Below are 20,812 nucleotides of genomic sequence, written 5' to 3' on the forward strand. Positions count from 1 at the left end.
CTATTACTGCAGGTGGGTGAATGGAAGCACTTCCTCATGAGTCCCTAGCTTCCTCATTCACCCCAGAATTCTCCCACCTGGCACCTTCCTGTGCACCACCCCCTCTACCTAGGAGTGCCTCCCGCCTGGCCCCACTCATCAGAGGCCTTCCAAGCCTCCTAAGCCCCATTGAATGGCATCCTCCCTGCTGGCTTGCCAGGTCACCTCCAGCCCACAGGATGTTCCTTGGGTCGATTCTGCCAGTACTGTTACTGACCTCAGCACACAGCACGCTGCCTCCAATAGCAGGAACAACAAGAACTACCATTACGGAGCACCATCTACTGTGCTAAGAACCCACCTTACACAAGACTTAGAAAGGGAGATGGCTTGTCCTTGGTCACCCAGCTAAGAGGTGGGGGAAGGCAGGAGATAAATCCAGGTCCCCCTGGCTCTACAGTTTCTGCGTCCTCACTGTTAATTATACTCTTACTTGACCATCTTCACTCTCCCCAACTCCACTATAAGCTAGTGTGTTGTGACAGAAAAAACCCCAGATCCTGGAGTGAGCTAGATATGGCTTAAAGTACCTTTGCCACTGATGAATTTGGTGATCTTGTGTAAGTCCTTAACCTCTCCAAATCTGCTTCCTTCCCTAGAGTTGTGAGCTGTAAATTAGATGACAAGTAGTGCTGGGCGTACCCTCTAACAAGCCTTTCTGCTCCCACACCCTGGTTCCCCACCACAGCCCACCACACCAGCATGCCCCTAGGGCACCTATGTGTCCTTTCATGTTCTTCCTGATGGCACTTGGAAGTAGATATTCTTAGTATCCCCATTTTACAAAACCAAAGCTGAAAGAGGGTAAGAAACCTGCCCAGTGTGACATAACCACGCAGCAGAGCTGGGGTCTGACCCAGATCCACCTGGTCCCAAAGCTGAGGCTCTGAACCTGGATTCCATGTGGCTTCTCTGCAAGGTAGATGGTGGATGATTCCTCTTCCATATCTGCTGCGAGGTAGTTCAAACAGGAATCACAGGTCCTTATCCAGATGGAGCAGTAGAAGCCTGAGGGTACTGAGTGACTTGCCCAAGATCACAAGCCAGCTGGTGGCAGAGCCAGTCCTGGAACTCAGGGCCCCTGAATCCAGTGCTCCACTTTCCCTCTCGCTCCCTGCTGCCTGTGGCTGAGATTCTTGAGCTAGAGAGACACCAGGATATGGAGACCCTGGCCAGGAAGTTGGCCACAGGCCTCACTGAGCCGAAGAAGCCTCCAACCATGGTGGAATTTGCTTTGAAGACAAAGGATGACTCCTGGCAAGGAGAGGCATTTCTATTTCTGCTCCAGGTGAATGGGGAGCTGCCACAAATTCCATGAAAAATCTTTTTGCTAAAGATGATGTATCACCTTGGGCTGGTTATACGCAGTCTTTGGACATCAGACAAGTTAATTACTGAGAGCAAGTTCTCAGTACTGAGCATATGTATTTTCATAGAGTGGTTATAAAAGAGCCAGAGCCTCCCAGGGATCCAACTAAGAAGCTGGTCCACTTCAAGTCTGATGTCGGGAGCGGGGCTGCAGAGGGGTGAGACTTGCCCAGGAGCCCCGTGGGGAAGTGTTCCCAGTGCCCACCATGACGACCTCAGTTCTGTGTCTGCCCTGGGGTCCCCACACACTGCTGGGCCAGCCAGGATTATTCTGCCCAATTTAGAATGCTCAGCTGCCTAGAGTTGGGGAAATGAGTGTCCATTCCAGTCCAAGCCCCAAGTCCAGAGCTGCAAACATGGCCTTGCTTCCCCAGCATCAGAGGCACCCCCCCCATTCCATGGGGGCTCTTTACCTGAGCCAGAAACACTTCCAAGTCATTCCTCTGCCCCACAAAGCCTCTCAGACACCACGGCTTGTGGAGGCTGGCACTGGCAACTGCTCCCGGCCAGTGGATCCAGCCTGCCCTCTTCCCAAAAACCCTAAGAGGAGCCCACAGCTGGTTCTCCAAGGCCAGGAATTTAAAACCCAATGTGTTTATTGCTCCAAGAGGGGTCTTTTTTCTGGCCTAAGTGTGGTATTTAGTGTCTCAGAACCAAGGTTTGAGGTTCACACAAGGACTCTGCCAGGAAGATGTGGGCTTCATTTACAACTGTGTGACTTTGGGCAGGTCTTTAACCTCTCTGGGCGCCAATTTTCTAACCAAAAAAATGTGGCAAATGGTTCTTCTGAGACTTAAAATGCTACGATTCATTCTCTGGGATTCTAAAAAGGCAGTTGGAGATGGCTGAAGCATAAGATGAGGGGGCTTGGGGTGGTAAAAAAATACAGAGGCGAGAGATTAAATGGAGAGGGCAGTGGTCTGAATCACACAGAACTTATGTGTCATGCTAAAAAGCTTAGATTTTATTTTAAAGGTAATGGAGAGCCAGGAGAAAATTTTTAAGCATGGGAATAGACTTGCCAGATTTAGCAAATAAAAATAACAGACTTCTAGTTAAATTTGAACTGGGTATCCTGTATTTTACCTGCTGCCCTCCATGGGAGTGATAGAAAAAGTCCTTTGGCCACCAAGTGGAAACTGGATTGGAGGGGACAAAACTGGGAGCAGAGAGACCATTTAAGAGGTTATTATTATGTTCCTGGCAATAATTACAAAAGTTAGTATTTGTTGAATGCTTTTTTTTTTTGCCTGGTATTTTTTATATATAAATTCATTTAATTCTCATAACAAGGGATAGTATCTAGTGTCATTCTCATTTTTCAGGTGAGGAGACTGCAGCACAGAGAGGTTAAGTAACTTGCCCAGGTCACACAGCTAGTTAGTGGCAGAACTGGGGATTAGAGTTCAAAGCCCACTGCAACATACTGCCACCCATGGGGACCACTAGAGCCTGAACCCAGGCCATGCAGTGTAACAGGGTGACAGTTAGAAGCTGGTTTAAAGCTCCAGCCACTGTGGTGGGAGCTGGGGTACTGTGACTGTGCAGAAGTGGAAAGGGAGGTCAGGCATCACGCTGTTGGTCAGGTGCATGTTCCAGATCTCTAGATATTTTTCCAAGCAGAAAGGGGCTAGTAGGAAAGAGAACTAGCCCTTCTTCAGCACCTACCAAACACCAAGTATAGTGAATAGCGATCCTCCAGGTACTTAGGGGGCACAATCAGCAGGGGTAGCAGCTGACCGGCTGTGGGATAAGGGCTGGAGAGGGTGAAGGAGGACTCGAAGGGCAATGTTAACCAGAGAGAGCACTGGGATGACGCGCAGTATGGCGGTCTGGGCCCCACATGTGGGAGGCTGGAGACAAAGTGCTTCAGTCCAGGACATGCTAAATGTATCAGGTACAAGACAATGAGGCAAACAAGGCCCAGAGAGGTTAAGTGACTATCCTGGCATTACACTGAAAGTAGGTGCTAGGGAAGAAACTGGAACTGAAGTCTCTTCCTTATCTGGGGTGCCTGGCACAGACAGTCCTGATCTAGGTTCAAAGATGGGATGAGGATAGGGGCACCCCAAAACACAAGTTGTGGTCAGTATTTTGGGGCCCCTGTTTGATGCCAGTTCAGGCGTGCCTACATGCTCAGCTCTAAGAGCAGAGCCTGCCCCTCAACTCTGAACCAAAGCTGAGGGCAGAGCTGGCTGAGTTTTAGGACCTGTGAGCCAAAGAACAGTCTCTCTGCAACAGTTCTCCATCTGTAAAAAGAGAACAATATCCATTGCAAAGTTGTTGTGAGGATTAAATGAGGTGAATAAATAGGACAGCCCTGCACTGTGCAAATGTAATTTGTGACCATGCCATTTATCCCAGCCCCCTGCCTCTACCACTACCCTTGCCCTTTCCAGCCTCTGCCATCTCCTCCTCCTCATTCCTCATCTTCCCTCCCCTCCTTTTGGGCTTTGGACAGGGCCTGTTCCAGGGGGCGTCTGCAGATAAGCAGCCTAGAGAAGAGCATGCGCCCCACATCTCTGCCAGGCTGGCTGCTGCTCCCATGCTGCCTCCCACCCCAGGCTCTCCACCCCCTGCCCCCACACTCCGGCCACGCGGGACACCCCACCTGTCAGGACCAGCTCATCTAGCCTTCTGCCCAGCTGACCACCCCATCAACTCCCCTCCCTGTGTCCACATCCTGGCCCCAGGGAGCCCCGCCCACTGTTGTCCAGGGATCGCCTCCAGGGATGCCAGAAGGGACAGCACAATGAGGGGCCCAAGGGGATGGGGAGGCTCTGATCAGAAGGCCTGGAAATGTACAAAGTCCATCCCCAGAGACTGAGCAAGAAGCTGACGTCAAACCAAGGCTGAAAATATAGCCTGGAAAGTCACGAGCACCATGAAAAATGAGCCGTCTTCCCCAGCCAGAGACATGGGGAGTGGGGAAGAGACATAAATCCAGGCTCTTTAGAGTCTCCAAACAGCAGGGGTGGCTGCCCGGAGCCTCTAGAACGCCTGCTAAGAGGTCTCGGGGTTCCCCAACACCCCCAGGACCCCTTTCCAGGGCCTGGGCACCTACAACACACCCCCACTCCTGAGAACAGCCAGTGCCCTTTGAACAGAGGGGGACTAAGGGGGAACTCAGAGGCAGTCCAGCACCCCTCCCCAGCCCACTCCTGGCTAAGCCACCGTGGGGCGGGGTCACAACCTCCGGAACCACACCCAGAGGGCCCAGAGAGCCAGGGCCAGCACTTCAGTGTGGGCAGGGGTCACGTCCCTGCGAGCACTCAGCTCTGACACCCTTGCCCACCTTCTCATCTCACTTTCTCCACCCACTCACTCCCACAGCTCCTTATCACTTGTCCCTTTAATACAGGAGGAACTGAGGTCCAGAGCTGTTGGGTGGCCTGGTGCCTAGCCCACAGACAGTCCATATCAGAGAGGGCTCAGGAATCCTCTGGTTCTCAGAGACCAGACTTCCTGCTGCTCTCAGATGACTAAGCATCCCCCAGACTGGTGTGAATGGAGCAGAGGAGTCCGAGGCCCCAAGGGCCAGCCATGGGGTGGGGGCTTCCTGGGACAACGAGCAGGGCCTTCAGGGCCAGCCATGTCAGAGGCAGTGTCCCTGCCCCCATCCCTGCCCTCACCCCCGCCTCCATTCCCATCGTGGCTCTCTGTAAACTCCCAAGAATGAAGGCAGTCCCCAGGGTAGTGATGGGAGCTCCCCCTGCTTTAGAAACTGAACTATGAGCGATCTCACCCTGCGTCAAAGACTGAGATCCTCACCCTCCACACCCTTTTGCAGCACTATGTCTTACTCCTGCTCGTCCCCTCCCTGCTCCGCTCCTCCAACCTCTCTTGTTAATGCCCAGTTCTGGTGTTGCCCACTCTTTGAATCACCCACCTCCCTGTCCCCCTCGGCACCATGACTACCCCAGGATAACTGCCCTCTCCTCTGAGCTCTCCACACACAGGCCCTCACACCACATCTCAGTGTGTCACGGACGTGTCTTTCCTCCTGCGGGCCTCCTCCAGAGCAGGAAGCACCCTGGCCATCTCCTCAACCTTCAGGGGTCAGCTGAACCCAGCCAGATGGAGGGCTTGGCTCATGTTCACGGAATCTAACCAATCAAGGTTCATTTGTATGTCAGCCTCTCGAAGACCCTAAAAAGACAACTGAAGCTAGAGCCCTGGGCTGGGACAGGGGTGGGGGGGTCACCAGACCGCCCTTCTCTGGGCACCTGTCCACAGAGCCCTGGACCTCAGGGCTCTGACAGTCCTCAGGTGGGACTGGATGGGAAGCAGGGGGCAGCTAAAAACAAACTTCCTTGTCTAGATGGTCAAGTGCAGGCTCAAGCCTCAGGGTAACAGGAACATTTGTATGAAAATCTACATCAGAGAGTACCACTCAGCTCAAAGTCCTATTCCAGCTCCTCATTTCATTTTGGGTAAAAACCAAAGTGCTTATCATGACCAAAAAGCCCTATGTGATCTGGCACACTTATCTCTCGACCTATCTCATGCTGTACTCTGCCTCCTTCCTCCTTTCCAGCTGCAGCAGGCCACCTCAAACACCCCCACCTCAGGACCTTTGCACCTACTTTCTCCCACTGCTCAAGTATCACCTCGAGAGAAACCTTCCCTGACCACCCCCCTATTTGAAACCACACACACACACACACACACACACACACACACACACACACACACATACATGCTCCCTTGTACCTCTTCTCTGCTTTTTTTTCTCTTTATCATGTATCACCAACTGACACCTATATATTTTATTCATTTGTTTATTATTTCTTTCCCCCAACTAGAATTTAAGTTGTCTGTTTTGATGTTCATTTTCTGATTGTTCACTCATCTCCTACTTAATTCACACTCCCCACTTTACTATCATGTAACTTAAATTCTGAGATAAAACGTTAACTACTATTAAGACATCTTATGTTAGACAACAAAGAAATGGGAGAAAAAAATATTAATGGAAATACATATATATGTAAACATATTCATAAAGAATAAAGCCTCTGTCTACAATGGCCATAGCAGAATTTATAATTACCTTCCTCCACTGGCCAGTCCCTGTTCCCTTTGCCCTCAGCAAGCACTTCAATTGATTATGGGTCCCTGAGAATGTTGTGGGGGAGGTCAGTGCTGGGCACTTAGCAGGCCCTCAAATGATATTTATTGAGTCAATAAGGAAGAGGTTGATCTATACATATCATAGGAAGCAGAGAGAAGGCAGCAATGAGCCACCTTTGCTTTGTGTAGACAGCCAGACTAGATAAACTGACATTGAAAATTTTTACTCCCAAGATAACTCTGCAATTTACCACCCAGGTCTGAGAATGTTCTCCTGTCAGCTTTGCATTTCCCAAGGTGCCAGGACACACAGTCAGAGAGCTGCCACTCTGGCTGATGCTGAGGAGCTCCCTGCTTCAGTTTCCCCACGGGTGGAGGGCAGGGGGGCAAAGATGGTCTGGATGAGTGGGGGGGCTTAGACATTTGGAGGTACCGTGCAGAGGAAGGCGGAAGCAGACCCTCACGCCGCCCCCTCCCTTCCTCAGTGTCTCCTTGTGGATGGAATTTTCCAATGCCCTTACTGGTGTTTCTTACGGGGCCCGGGGGAGGCTGGGGTACTGCCCCTTGGGTTCCTGCTGATGTCCGAGGACACTCCACTCTTCCTGCAGGCATGGAGCGACCACCTCTGCAGCAGCTTCTCCTAGAAGCTGCGAGCCTGAGTCCTGCTCAGGGCATCCTGGTCCATCTGGGAATGCCAACTCCAAACCACTGCTTTCTGAAGGTCTACCACTAGCCCTCACCAGTCGTCCATCCCAGAGAGGCACCCTGGACCTAGGAGCTCCATGAGGGCGAGGAAGGATCTCTTTGCTCACTATCAAATCCCCATCCACTGCACTTGACTTTAGGTGCAGAACAGTTACAAAGGCAGCTACCGAGACAGGCAGTGCAGCTGAGGGGCTGGGAGGACTCCATGGGGTCAGCCAGGTCTCACTTCTGCCCCTTTTTGACTGAGTGATCAGTCACTTGAATTCTCTGGGTCTCCTGATTCTTATCTAAAAAGTGGGAACAACAATGACTGTCTTATCCACTGTTTAAATGTCAAAATGTGACCCCATGTTTACTGCTGAGCCAGCAGACAGCAAGGAACTCCACAAATGCTGCCGAAGTGCAGACAGAGGCAGAGCTCACCCCAGCGTGCTCACATGAGTCTCTGGTACCACTGCAGGGCCTTCCATGGGAGCTGGTTCCATCAAATGAACCTTCCCACTTGCTCACAGATGCCTCCTGCCATGCTGTATGCCAGTAGAAGCACCCATTTATATGGATTAAATACAAGGAATTGGCTTAGATGCATGCAGGAGCTAGCTAAGCAGGTCCAAGGTCTGGGGGCAGGCAGGCAGGAGAGGAAGATAGATCACTGGCAGCCCAAAATCCATGGCTGAAGCTGTTGGCACAGGTTGGAGTCCCTCTTAAGGAAAGACTACAGCTTCTCTTAAAGGGCTTCCAACTGATTGAGTCAGGCCTAGCCAGAATAATATCCATAAATTAAAGTCAGCTGATTAGGGACTTTAATCGCATGTGCTAATACCTTTACAGCAACATCTGTATTAGTGTTTGAATAACTGGGAGGAGGGGAATGTATGCTATGACACAGCTGCTGCCTTCCTTTTGTTCTCCAGCTCTCATGAGAGAGTATCCCTGCAGCTGCCTGTCTGGAAGCACACTAGAAAGGGAATTCTGGGAAGTAATTTAGCCAAGTCAAGCCAGGCCACCACACAGCCATCACACACTTGATTGGCTTTAATCTGCATGAAGCACAGTAGTCACATTTCATGTTAATGTACCATGAACGTCTACAAAGCACATTTGAATTCCATTGTCTTGCACCCACTTGACAGTTCTCTGAGGGGAATTTAATTACTTCATTTTACCAGTGATTTACCCAACCTCACACACAGCTGATAAGTGGCAGAGCTGAGACTTACGCCAGTGGTGACCTGACTCATTCATGCCCTCCTCAGAGAGTGAATTTGATAAGGAAGAGAAAAGAACTTCCATTTCTGGATGCACTTTAGAAAAGATCAAAAGAATAGAGGCCCAGATTTTCAAGACAATCTTTGGCCAGATTCTGGTTTGGCTGGGGCCCACTCGGGCTGGTAACAAGAGAAGGTGTCATGAATAGGGGACTTTACTCTCCCACATGTGGTGCTATAAGGCCATATCTCTTTCTCCAAATTAAATTTAAACTGCCCCAAGCTTCTATCTTACCAGTCCAGAGGGAAGTTCAGTTTGCTGGTATTGGGCCTCTCTTGACCCCCCTATCTATCACAGGGGAGCAAAGCTCTGAGGCCTCCCCCATCTGAGAATGCTCAGGAAAGGGCCCACTGGTGTCTGTCCACTTCGTCCACACAGATGTGATCGCTGACCAATTCTCATGGTCCCTGGTTAATGGGGGGCCCCCTGTTTCTGGACAATTTGGGACAAGGGTCTCTGCTGCGAGTCAGCCTTCTCAGGGCACCCTGCAGCCATTGTCCCCAGGTCCTGCCACCTCCCTGGAGCACTGCAGGAAAGCGAGCAGCAATACCAGCTTTGCGCCCCCACCCCCACCCTTGCCCTTCAACCTCTTCTCCTTCAAACTCTCCTCCCACTACCTCCTCCTACAAAGACAATCCAGCATAAACCCCTTAGTGAGCCTAGAATTTTACTGAACAAAAGCCGGGAAAGGATAACAGTGGTCTTCGCATACCTGACAATTGCTGCTTTTAGCCCTACCCATCCCCCAAACAGTAATAATGATTAAACTTACTGAACATCTACTATATTCTAAGCATTTCACTTATGTTAATTCCTTTAATCCCATTAGCAGATCTCTAAGGTAGATGCTATTATTATTAGCCACCCTTACATATGAAGAAATAGAGGGCTGAACGAACATGTCCAAGGTCAGCCCAGCCTGCTAGCAGCTCCCAGCATTCTGACTCCAGGGCCTGTGCTCCAGCCACTGGTCTGTGTCATCTCTCACCAAAATCTGGGGGAAGGCAAGGTAGCACAGAGGGCTACCTGTGATCTTGGGATTGAGGAAGGACAATTAACTACAAAAGCAAAATCAAGTCACAAACTAAGATTGCAATAACTATACCACCTTGGTGGGCGGCAAGCAGGGATCCAGACACTGGGCTTGCCAACACCATCCATGATTTTGGGAACTCACTGATCCTCTTTGCATTTCAAGCTCCTCAAATATAAAATAGGAATGGTAACCCCTACCTTTCAAGTTTGTTGAGAGGACCAAAAGAGAAAAAGTATATGAGATATCTTTATAAATTCTAAACTAGATCGATATTACATGTTAAGGGCAAAGGGAAGAGCTTCCGCCTCACTAAAATGCTTGGGCTTAATAACCTCAGCCTTGGCAGGCAACAGAAAAGACTGCCCAGTGCCAAGTTGGGGTCACCGTACTGGGAGCTAGGGGACCAGGCTAGAAATTATTTCAGATACAAAGACACAGAGAGAAAGAGTTTGCTTTCCTGTGCTCAAAAGGCTGGAAAGCATACAACAGCATTTCCCAGAAGCCTGTGCAGTAGGGCACACATGTGACTGAGTTCCACCAAGAAAACTCCTTCATGAGACTGGGGAGCAGGAGAGGGAAAGAGGTATGGAGGTAGAAAAACTGTGAAGCAGCAGCTGGGTGGAGAGAGGATAAGTCTCATGGGTCAGCGGTGGGAGGTAGCTAGCGCCGCCTCCCTGGCCTGTGCGCAGCAGAGCAGTGTTTCCACCAGTCAGTCCTGTGGGATGCTTGGGTATTTCTCCTGGCTTTGTAATGTCTTGGCCCTCTCCAAGGTTCTATAAACCACCTAATATCCTCTAATAAATTCCTTTCTGCTTAAATCAGCCTAAGTGGAATCTGTTGTCCCAGATTGCTATCAGAAGAGATTCCAAGCAAGAAACCTTCAGGGAAATGAGAATCTGGGAATGGTTTACTGAACAAGTTGCATTTGCAGACAATGGGGAGCTGGTGAGCATCGGAAGGTGTGGGTCTGGGTGGTGGACAGTGCATCGTGCTGACTCAGCCACTGCTCTTACCTGAGGTCTCCCAGGAGGGTGGCTGCGGGGCACAAGGCTTTAGCAACTGAGCCACTGCTGATGTAAACCTTTTAAATAAACTTACTATGAAAAATTTCAAACAAACACAAACAGAATAAGTACTATGGTCAACCCCAATGCACCCGAACTCTACTCTTCATCCACTATGTTCCTATCACTGGCCCAATTCACTGGATTATTCTGAAGTAAATCAACCAGACCATTTCATCTGGAAGTATTTCAATATGCTCCCCTAAAGGTGACTTTTTTAAACATAACCATAATATTATTACCTCACATTTTAAAAATTAACACTAATTCCTTAATGCTGTCAAACATGCAATGCTCGAATTTCCCTTGTCTTGCCTTTTTTTTTTAAATAGTTTGTTCCATTTGGGATACAAATAACTCCAAATATTGCTATTGACACATCTTTGAAGTTTCCTTTAACCTAAAGATTTCCCTCCTTCTCTTTTTTTCTATCTGTTGAAGAAATGTGGTTGTTTGTTCCATCAAATTTCCCACAGACAGCCCCCATCTAGCACGTGGGAAATTTTTTAATTGACATTTCCAGGACTCTCTTTCAGCTAAGGTTTCATCAGAACCTGGCTTCTCCCGAGCAGATGCACCCACGTGACTTGTAGGCGGAAGTGCGCCAGGTGAGAGGAGGCCCTTCGGGGTGGTGCCAGAGGTGTCTGAGTCCCCTGGCGCCCTCACGGTGGAGGCTCTGGGCTCTCGTCCCTGGAGCCCCAGGAGCCACACAGTAGGAGGGATGGCGACCTGGTTGCTCCTCTTGGCAGAGGTGATCCTGGAACATCCAGGGACCTGGTCAACCACCCCTCCCTTCAATAAATCCCTTTAGGTGTAAACTGGGTGGAATGCATTCTACTAACTGCAGGAGAAATCAGTGGGGAGGGCAGGGGGAGAAGAATGAGCCTTAATTTTGCCCAGCGCTGTAGAGTTCACAAGACACTTGCACCTGTACCACGTCCTCAGCTGCTCTTACCTGCCCCACATGGAGGGCATTCTTATCCCCGCTGAATAAATGAGCCCAGCAAGGTCAAAGTCTCAGTTAGGGAGTGTCTCAAGACTGAACCCCAAGTCTTCAAATTCGAGGACTAACACTGTTCTCTCTCCCCATCCTGCCCACCTCTCCTCATGGGCTGCCATGTTCACAGCACACAGGAGGGAGCATCTGGGGCAAAGATGACTCCAGGAAATAAGGCAGCACCACGAGATGTGGAGTCTGGAGAAAGACTCCTCACTTTGCTCAAGATGAATATACATCCTCCTCAGATGTCCCTGCCCAGCGACGCCCACAACAGCATGGCTCAGACAAAGTCCTGGGGGCCGGTGCCTCCCTCTTTTCCGCCAGGCTATGCTGCAGGGAGGGGGCAGCAGCGGTCAGGACAGGCAGCCTCCAGGCCAGAGCCCTCTGTGCCACCTCAGCTCTGTCACCAGAGTCCCTCTTCTGCTGTGGGTATGAAAGAGGGGTGCACTTGGTGGCAGTCAGGGAAATAAAGTGGAAGGGATTCAGGGGGACCCTGAAGGCATTGAGGCTTTCTCCAGTGCATTATCTCTTTCAGGTTCAAGTAGCGGCAGTGGCCTGAGGTTGTCTGGATGAGAGGAGGCAGCAGCAGGGGACTCCGAGGGCATGCCCCCTGCTTTCTCTGATGGACAGCAGCTTTGATCCTGGGGTCTGAGGTTCATAAATAACGCCCCAGGCACGGGTGCCCTGGGCCTTCTCCAAGGGCGCTGGCTGACAAGGCTGACTCAGCCGGAGGCGGGCCTCCGCGGGCAAATGTGGCCCCGCTGCAGTCGGCCCTGAGGGGTTTACACCGGTCAAGCTACAGTAGTTGCCTCAGATTTATCACCCTGTATGAGGGCAGAAGGAGCCGCTAAAGGCTGCCAGGGAGCCCTTAAATCATCGTGATGGGAAATGCTGTCAGAGGGAGCAGAGGGCAGGTAGGAAGGAGCCGTCCTGGGGGCTTGGGCTTCCTGCTGGCTCCTCAGGTTACAGTCCTTTCCAGAGGGGGATTTACAGCCCCGGAGCCCAGCGGAGCCAAGCAGCCACCCAGGGAGGAGCCAGGAGGAATCACAGGAGATGAGCAAAGAGGAGGGGCTGGGCTGGCCAGGGAGAGCTGTGGGAGGAAGCCCAGGGACCCCGCTCCAAACTGCTGCTGGTGGTGACTGCGGCTGTGAGAAGCGGCTTGCTGCCACAGCCGGCGCTAATGTGTGCCTCCTTGGGCCGTGCCCCATCCCTGGCAGCATGCCGATCTGCGGCAAGGCTATTTATGGCAACCCTGTGTGTATAGATCTTTCTCTGAGTGTGTGTGTGTGTGTTTTGGAGCCTATAGCAGCAAACAGGGGCATGCATGCAATGAGGCCATTTCCCATTGCACACGAGCACTGGGCTAGGGAGAGGTGTTTGTGAATTAGTATTGCACATGGGGTGAAGGGTTGGGAGATATTCAAAGGTAGTGGGTTTCAGGTCCCTGTCCATGACTGCCCACCAGGTGAATCTGGGTAAATACAAGAGAACGACGACACCAGGAGGACAAGAAGAAGAGTTGGTGATGTTAATATGAGGGAAACCACTGATGAGTGGGAGGACAGAGCAGGTGGGCAGGGGGTGGGTGGCAACAGACAGAAGGGAGGGAGAAAGAGAGAGAAGGAAGCTCCAGATGTCCACACAATGCAGCCAACTTGGCCCCAAATGTGGTGAGAGAGGACAGGAGGGAAAGGCAAGAGAAGAGCTGCAGTAAGAAACATGGGAAGGACAGAGAAAGGAGAAAGGTGACCCAAGAGGGGAGAAGTGGGGCTAGGCAGCCAGCAGGAGCACCACCTGCCCCAGGATGCCAGCACTAGGGCTTCGCAGCTGCTCTGGCCTCAGCCACCTCCCGGGCAACAGCTGGCTGGGCAGCAGGGCCCTAACCCAGGGAGGCCTGCCCTCCGCCCACTCTCCTGCCACAGGCTGGCAGCCACCCAAGCCCAGCTTAGCGCACAGGGAGAGTAACCCAGGCTGAAGCAGGGAGCTGGAAGGCAAGCACACCACCTTGGAGAGTTCACACAGAGAAGGGGTGTCTGTCCTCAGACATACATGGGCTGATGTGCACATGAAGGCACCACCCGGTGGCACCAAACTGTTCACCCATGTGTCTATCTCCATGTCCCTAATGTGTCCTATGAGCACCCATCCCGATGAGAAGTCACTTAAACTTTGCAAAATTGGTCCAGGGCACCTCTTCCTGCAGCCCTAGCAGTTCCTGGGCTTGGCTCTGCAAAGTCCCTTTCTGTCCTCGAAGTTGCTGTGTGGGATCTTCTGGCCAGGCTGACGGGGGCCTGGCCTGATCAACTGGGCCTTAGCAGCCTGAATCTCAAAAGGCAAAGTCTAGTCCTTGACACTGCAAGTGACGCAGAGCCTAAGCTCCCTTCTACAAACCTGGATTTGCCCCCATCGATCCCACCTGAGGGGTCTGAGGTGTTTAGGTGTAAGTACAGGTGTTCACCTCGGGTGTGTCAGTGTGTCTGCATGTCCCTGTGTCTCTGGCTGTCATGAGGCACCCAGCAAAATCAGATACTGTGTGAACAAAGCCAAGTGACACTTCTCCAGGTGTGAAACATGGGCTCTGGGTGTCAGATGTCACCAAGCCCCTCAGGTGTCCTTTGACTGCCCCCCTTTCCCATCCCACTGTCTCAAATGCTACCTCCTTGAAAGCTCCCTGAGACTAATTTGGAGCCACCTCTCATCTGTGCTCCCACAGCTCCTGGGCTGAACCTAACACTTTAATTGATTTATTATCAACTATTTCATTCATACATACAAAAATATGCAACACCTGCTGCGGTGGACAGGCTACAAGGTGGCAATTATTGCATTCATACACACAAAAATACACAACAGCTGCTGCGGTGGACAGGCTGCAAGGTGGCCCCAAAGGATCTCCATCTCCTAGTGTCTGTGCCTTTGTGAGATCTCCTCTCTCAAATGTGGGTGGGAACTGTGACTTGCTTCTAACTAACAGAATTAGGCACCCAGTCCCTGGAGGCCTGAAACACTATAAGCCCCTTCCATTTCCAACATCTGCAAGAATTTCCTTCCTGACAGGCCATTCTCTGCCCCATCATTCAAGACTATGGGCGAAAAAGACATTGCTAGCTACCAACACATCACCACAGCCCAAGCATGGGCTATGTCCAGATGTTACAGGCTTCCGGAGCCCCTGTAACAGGCAGTGAAGATGGCAGGGGGTACACTTTTTTCTAAACGCCTCCATGAGACAGGGCTCCTAATGGACCAACACAAAGTCTAGCACATATTGGACCTTCAAGGTTTACTGATCAAAGCAAAACAGATTGATCAAACAGCACACAGACAGGGTGCTGTACCTATTCCCATCAGAAAGATAATTTTGCCAGGACCCTAAGGACCATGGGTGTTGGCTGCAGGTAACATAGGAGGGAGTTAGGAGAAGCCAGAACTCTCTGTGGATAGGAGCACAAAGCTGGACACCTGGATGTGGTGACTGTCCTGAGATGCTTCCTACTTGAGCAAAGTTGTCACCTATAGGGACCTGTGTGTCCTTTCATGGTAGGAGAAAGGTACTGTGGGGAATTAGAGGCATAGCCACCTGCCCTAAGCTGCAGTTTAGAAAGAACACGTTCCTCATCCCTACCATCCCAGGTTGGGGGGTGGTGACAGCCCGGAAGGGCACAGGGAGTCATGCTGGCTCACACACACAGGTTTAATTTAAATTTGAAAAAAGGTGAAACTGGGCACAAGTTAGGGTCCCCATGGCAGGCAGCCCAAGAGCTAGCGTTCTCCAGGCTGAATAAGGTTCTAACCCATCGCTGGAGTATGAAGGGCAGCTGCCCCCAGCCTCCCAATCCAGGCCCACCTGCTGTTCCCTGATACCTGTAAGTTCATCCATTAGGGGAAAATGCCCGTCACCTCACAGTGAGGAACTTGGCACTGAGTGTAACACCACCGGGTGAGGTCACAAGTTTTCACGAAGCTCTGAGTGGTGGTGCCTCCTCTCCAGTGCTCAGCTCCTGCAGGAGGGACAGGAGCACAGGCCCAAGGGAAGGGTGAAACAGTACGAGGTGATCATGGGCACAGAGGGGCAGAACAACTTTGCTTCTTGCCGTGTGAGACTGGAGTCATTCTTCCCCCAGCACTGGGGACAGAAGCAGTGGAGGGGGCTCTCAGGCAGCCCTGACACTCCCACTGACTAGAGAGAACACAAAGGCTTCCCCCGCCCTTCATGCCTTCTTCTCTCAGCAAAAGGAATAAAATGGCCCACTTGTTTTTATCGCTCACAGATTTCCTGGAAAATGGACTATTAGCTCCCCTAATATAAGGATAATAGGCTCGTGCCCCTTGACAAATGGCATGGGCCCAGCACAAACACGCCACAGATCCTGAGCAGGCCTCTCCTACAGCCGCCTGGGACCAGGACCTGGACCTGGGCAGGAACCAAGGAGCAGGCTGGGCCTTCCTGCCCCAGGGTGGGTGCTGAGTCCTCACTGCCCCGGGAAGAGGTCCTCCCTGACATAGCTCAGATCCTCGAGGCCCCGCCTTTCCTCTTCGCTCGCTGGTAAAGGGAACAGGCATTAGCTGAAGAAGGGGTCTCACTCTGGATGGGGTAACAGCCACTGCTAAGCGGTCTCACAGAGCCAGAGACCTGGTTTCCAGGATCTCTCCCTGCCACCGCCCTCACCGCTAGAGGACATCACTCTCAGTTGCACAGTTCTTCACATCTAACCCTTAGGAACACCTATGGGGTCAGTAGATACCATTACAATGAACCCCATTTAACAGCTCATCAGAAAAACCAGAGCATCAGACAGGTGAAGGAAGTTAACCAAGGCCATGCAGCAGACAACAGCTGAGCTGGGACTGGAGCTGGCCATGGGGCCCCAAGGCTTCCTGGGACGGTGGGCCCCACTTATTCAAGACACTGTCCTTCATCCCCTTCCCTGTCTGTCACCACCCAGGAGGGAGTGCAATACCAGCCCCTCAGGGACTTCGCGGGGGACCAGACTCTCAGCAAGCCCCCTGCTCCCCTCAGACACAGGGTGTGGGGGTTCTCTCTCTCACACTTAGAGGGCCTGGATTTCCTGTACTCTGGCCACCCCAGGCTGCAAGGCAGCTCCCCAGGTGTTCAGTCACCCAGGCTGTACTCTAGCTAATGTTGCCAATTTACTTGTCACATTATGACATCTCTCCATCTAGGCTGTGAGCTCTGTGAGGGTACTGACTGGTACCTGTTTGCCCCCAGGGAGCCTGAGCAGCACTGGGCAGGTAAAAGGGGCTCAGGGACACCTACTGACTGTTGGCACATGGTCAGGGGCTGGGCACGGCTCTCTCACACCAGCCACGGTGAAGGTGGGACTGCCTACTGCCTTTTCTGCTGAGGCCCCAGTACCCTGCTATTCCTGGTCTGCGTGTGTCTCCCTGAGTACTCCAGGCCTGGCACATGGTAGGTGCTCTCTTCCCACTCCTACCTCTGCTGTCCTGTCCCTTAAACTGTAGAAGCACAAGCAGGCACACAGCAGGGACAGACCACTAGTCAAGGGCAGCCACCTGACATTCCTCACCTTGTGCCTATGGTGGTCTTGGGGGTAGAAGCCATGCCCTGAGGCTGGGGAAACATGAACTCATGTAATCCATCTGTCTGTCCCAAAGGAAAAAGAGGGTCTAGACAGAGCCATGAAGACCTGCACCTGGGGGTTTGCCCAGGAGGGGCTGCCCAGCCCAGGATGGGGAGGCTGCCTTTGACTGCCCCTTTACAGCTGCCCACGGGGCAGTCAGAACCCCCTCTAGGATGGTGATGGGGGTGGAATCATTCTGTGTTTCAGAGAGGACCACATGCCCAAGAGAGGACAGAGGGGTGCAGAATCCCGCTGTCTTTGCTTTGAAGTTTCAGAAAGGGGTGAGGATGCATGTACATCAGTGAGACCTGGTGGGGCGTCAGCAGGGGACACGCAAGGCCAAGGCCAGGTGAATGTGAGCATGCGAATGAGTAGGACGGGCCAGTTTACTGACCAGCCGCCTCCTCCTCCTCTGAGTCTCATGGGCTCTGAGGCTGCCTCAGGCTGCCCCTGGCCTGTGGGCTCCACTAAGGGCTCCTCTTTCAGGAGGTGCTGTGCCAGCTGCTCCAGGTCCCCCAGGCTTATCCTCTGCAGGCGTTCCTTGTGCTCCTGCTTCAGCAGCTGCAGCACTGCCTTGGTGTCCTGGGGCCCAAAGGGTTTGGCTAGGACTTGGCCCAGATGGTGCTACAGGGGCTGGCACTGACAGGCCTCCTCAGGCACCATCTTCTCTGGGGGCCACATGATGACACTGATGGAGGCATTGGGCCCCATGCAGTAGTTGGAGAGCTGCTTGTCATCGGCAGAAGCTGGCCAAAGAAAAGCAGGTGCTGCTGCTCCTCAGGCACCCGCAGCCGCTCTGACGCCAGCTTCTTCAGCATGCACGCTCTCCTGCCCTGACACCTTCAGACTGCATCTCCGGCCCAGGAGCAGCTTGACCATGAGGAACATGGGGCCGGAAGTGGAATCAGGAGGGATCAGTACTCCAGTGGCTGCCCTAGGGTTAAGGGGTCCTGCAGGAGAAGGTAACTTCACCCATCAGTGGAGGGCTGTGGTCCTAGGAGGCCGAGGCCCAGCCCAGGTGGGCAGCCATTGGCTACTGCACAGTGGTGTCACAATGCTGCAGGAGGGTTGTTTCCAGAGCAGGACTGCAGGGGAGGTAGAGAAGTGTCCTGAGCACGGAGCAGGCTTCTTCTGTAAGAGAATAAAGGAGGTGAGAAGAGGAGAAAAGGAGAGCCAGGAAAGAAACACAGGACTATAGGAAAGGGGGATAGGGAATGGGGGGCCCAGGACAGCATGGCACAAGGAAACACATCCATGTTGATTCATACAGCTTGTATGTATGCGGTGCCTTCGCTGCCAGGATCTGTCCCTGAGGGGAGATCGTATCACAGTGGATCCTTCCTGCCCTCATGAAGCTTTCTGTTTAATGAGCTGGCCAACATTTATCAACTGTCTTCCTCTGTCCAGCACTTCATATGTTCTCTGGGGTTGGGTTTCCCAGAAGCAGACCCAGAGACAGGGACCTAAGACACCTGTTAGTTGGGAGGTGATCCTGGGAAGTGTCAGTAGGGGGTGAGGAAGTGAGACAAGGAAGGGAGGGAAGCCCAATGTGCAACGATGAGCAGGTTGCTGTCACCAGTACCTGGGAGCCTTCCCTCCCGCCGGGCACTCTGGGAGGCTGTGCAGAATGCACCACCTGAGCTGGGCCACCTGAGAAGCTAGCTGGATCTGTGTGCCCTGCCTCCCACCATGGTTAGCGGAGGTGCCAGCTTTCTGGCTCTTGTGGCCCACCTGGGTGCAGAGCGTGCTCCTGTGACCAGAGAGAGCCCTCAGGCAGAGACCCCCCAGGTGCTGGCAGAGGGAGGCCGTCAGGTCTGCAGGCACGTGGGCTCTGGGGGCAAGGCTGGGCCTCTGGGGTAGGGACTGCCATTTTCTCCATTAACTAGAGAGACAATGGAGCTCAGCCTGATCACATGGCAAGCAGGAGGTATAACTCGTGTCTTTGCTATTACCACATACAGCCTCCTGACACAGCTGCTCATTGCCTTCTGTGCACCAGGCACTAAGCAGATGCCCAGGGCTCCAAGGTAAACCCAGGAAGGAGAACTGCCAGGGCCTTTCCAGATCAGCAGCTTCTACTGCACTGGCAGTTTTCAGTTCAACTTATCCAAGGTCTCCTGGGTCAAGGCCCTGATAATAGGCATTTACAGGAAGGTACAGTAATCTCACCTGAGAAATGAGTGCATGTGGAGAAGACCTAGCTGACACCTGCCAGTTGGTGGGTGGTTTTGCCACAAGCAGCAGCCTTTGCTGTCCAGCCCTCCTCTCCCTTCCCTTTTCCTCCCTTGCCCTCTGGCAGGGACCACACTTAAATGATAATGTTGCCCACATCCTTGGACTCTCAGGATCTTGCCCTTCCATGGCAGCGGGCTCGGCTCCCCTGCTGGAGCGCTCCCACCTCTACCCCTCTCTCCTGGCCCTGGTGGCCCTGGGAAGCAGAAAGAAAACCACCATGGATGCCACAGACTTAGCTGGCCCTCCCACCTCACCCACCCCCATCTTCTCACTCTTAGCAGGTGACACAAATTCTAGTCTGTAAAGAAACCAGCTCTCAGGGCTGGAATTCCCTGACATCTGACCGTTTTCCCACCTACTGATGTGTGCCCCAATCCAGCTGCCCCTCCCCACTTCCCACCTCCTGTCCCCTACCAAATGAGCCCCCTTGTTATTTCTGATCTTCCTCAGAAATCTCTCCAAAGTCCACCCCTCCTCTGCATCTCCACTGACCTCAACCTGCTTCAGGCTCTCACCTTCTCTGGCCTGAGGCCCAGAAGTCATAATTCATCTCCTCTGTCCATTCCCATCCCCTTGGGTCCATTCATGTCACAGCCAAAGAGATCTTCCTAAATAAAAGTGAGGAGGTCAAGTCACTCCTCTGAGTAACACCTTCCAGCTTAATCCCCTTTAGTTTTGGAACCAAAACCATCCTCTTTTGCCCAGCATCCAAGGGCCTCGTGGCCTGGGCCTGCTTGCCACCCCAGCCCCATCACTTCCCCACTTTGCATCCTCCACTCAGACACACCACCTGCCATTTCCTCTGCATGCCTGTCCCATTAGAAGTCTTCAACTTGTCCTTCAAAACACTGGCTTAAAACCACCCCTTCCATGAAGTCTTCCATGCTTTCCCCAGTCCTACCGGGGAAGTAATACCACCCCACTCTGTACAACCTTACTTCCTTGTACATACCTGTGTGGAGGTACCTAGCATGTCTGTGTCTCCCTCACTGACTCTTGGAGGCAGGGAATGGGTATTCTTGGGCTTTGTATCCCCCACCTCCAGTACAGAGAACCTGCTACACTAAAGGCCTCAAATCCATATCTGTTGAATGAAGAAGATAACAGTTAGAGATGTTGACCCATGCAGGAGGATGCAGGGTCCCGTATGGCAGGCTGTGAAAATAGATAAACCTGCCCATAGCCTCTCTCTCACCCATACCTCTTCCCCTGGGGAGATGAAAATCCAAAATTACATAAAAGACAAATCAGAAAGTTATTCTAGCATTTACCAAAGGATCTCCTATAGTATTCTTTAAATAGCCAACTCCCCTGGTGCTTTTGAAATAAGACACAGCTTTCCTATAGTGTGCAGGAGCCTGTGGACTCCATGATGGCAGAGCATCTGCACAGGGGAAGCAGAGTATGGCTGAGGTTTCTC

The 20,812-nt window shown here is 52.2% G+C and overlaps 1 protein-coding gene across 1 annotated transcript; it reads right to left on the reverse strand.

The window, feature by feature from the left end:
• Positions 1 to 14,870: 14,870 nt before the first annotated feature.
• Positions 14,871 to 18,283, reverse strand: UBL4B (ubiquitin like 4B). Its single transcript, XM_037004848.2, is given in 3 exon segments — positions 14,871 to 17,897; positions 17,900 to 17,976; positions 17,978 to 18,283. Coding segments are annotated over 3 exon segments (717 nt in total). The 5' UTR covers positions 18,046 to 18,283; the 3' UTR covers positions 14,871 to 17,325.
• Positions 18,284 to 20,812: the final 2,529 nt, after the last annotated feature.

This window comes from Manis javanica, chromosome 4 (genome assembly GCF_040802235.1).
Source record: "Manis javanica isolate MJ-LG chromosome 4, MJ_LKY, whole genome shotgun sequence".
NCBI classification, from domain to species: domain Eukaryota; kingdom Metazoa; phylum Chordata; class Mammalia; order Pholidota; family Manidae; genus Manis; species Manis javanica.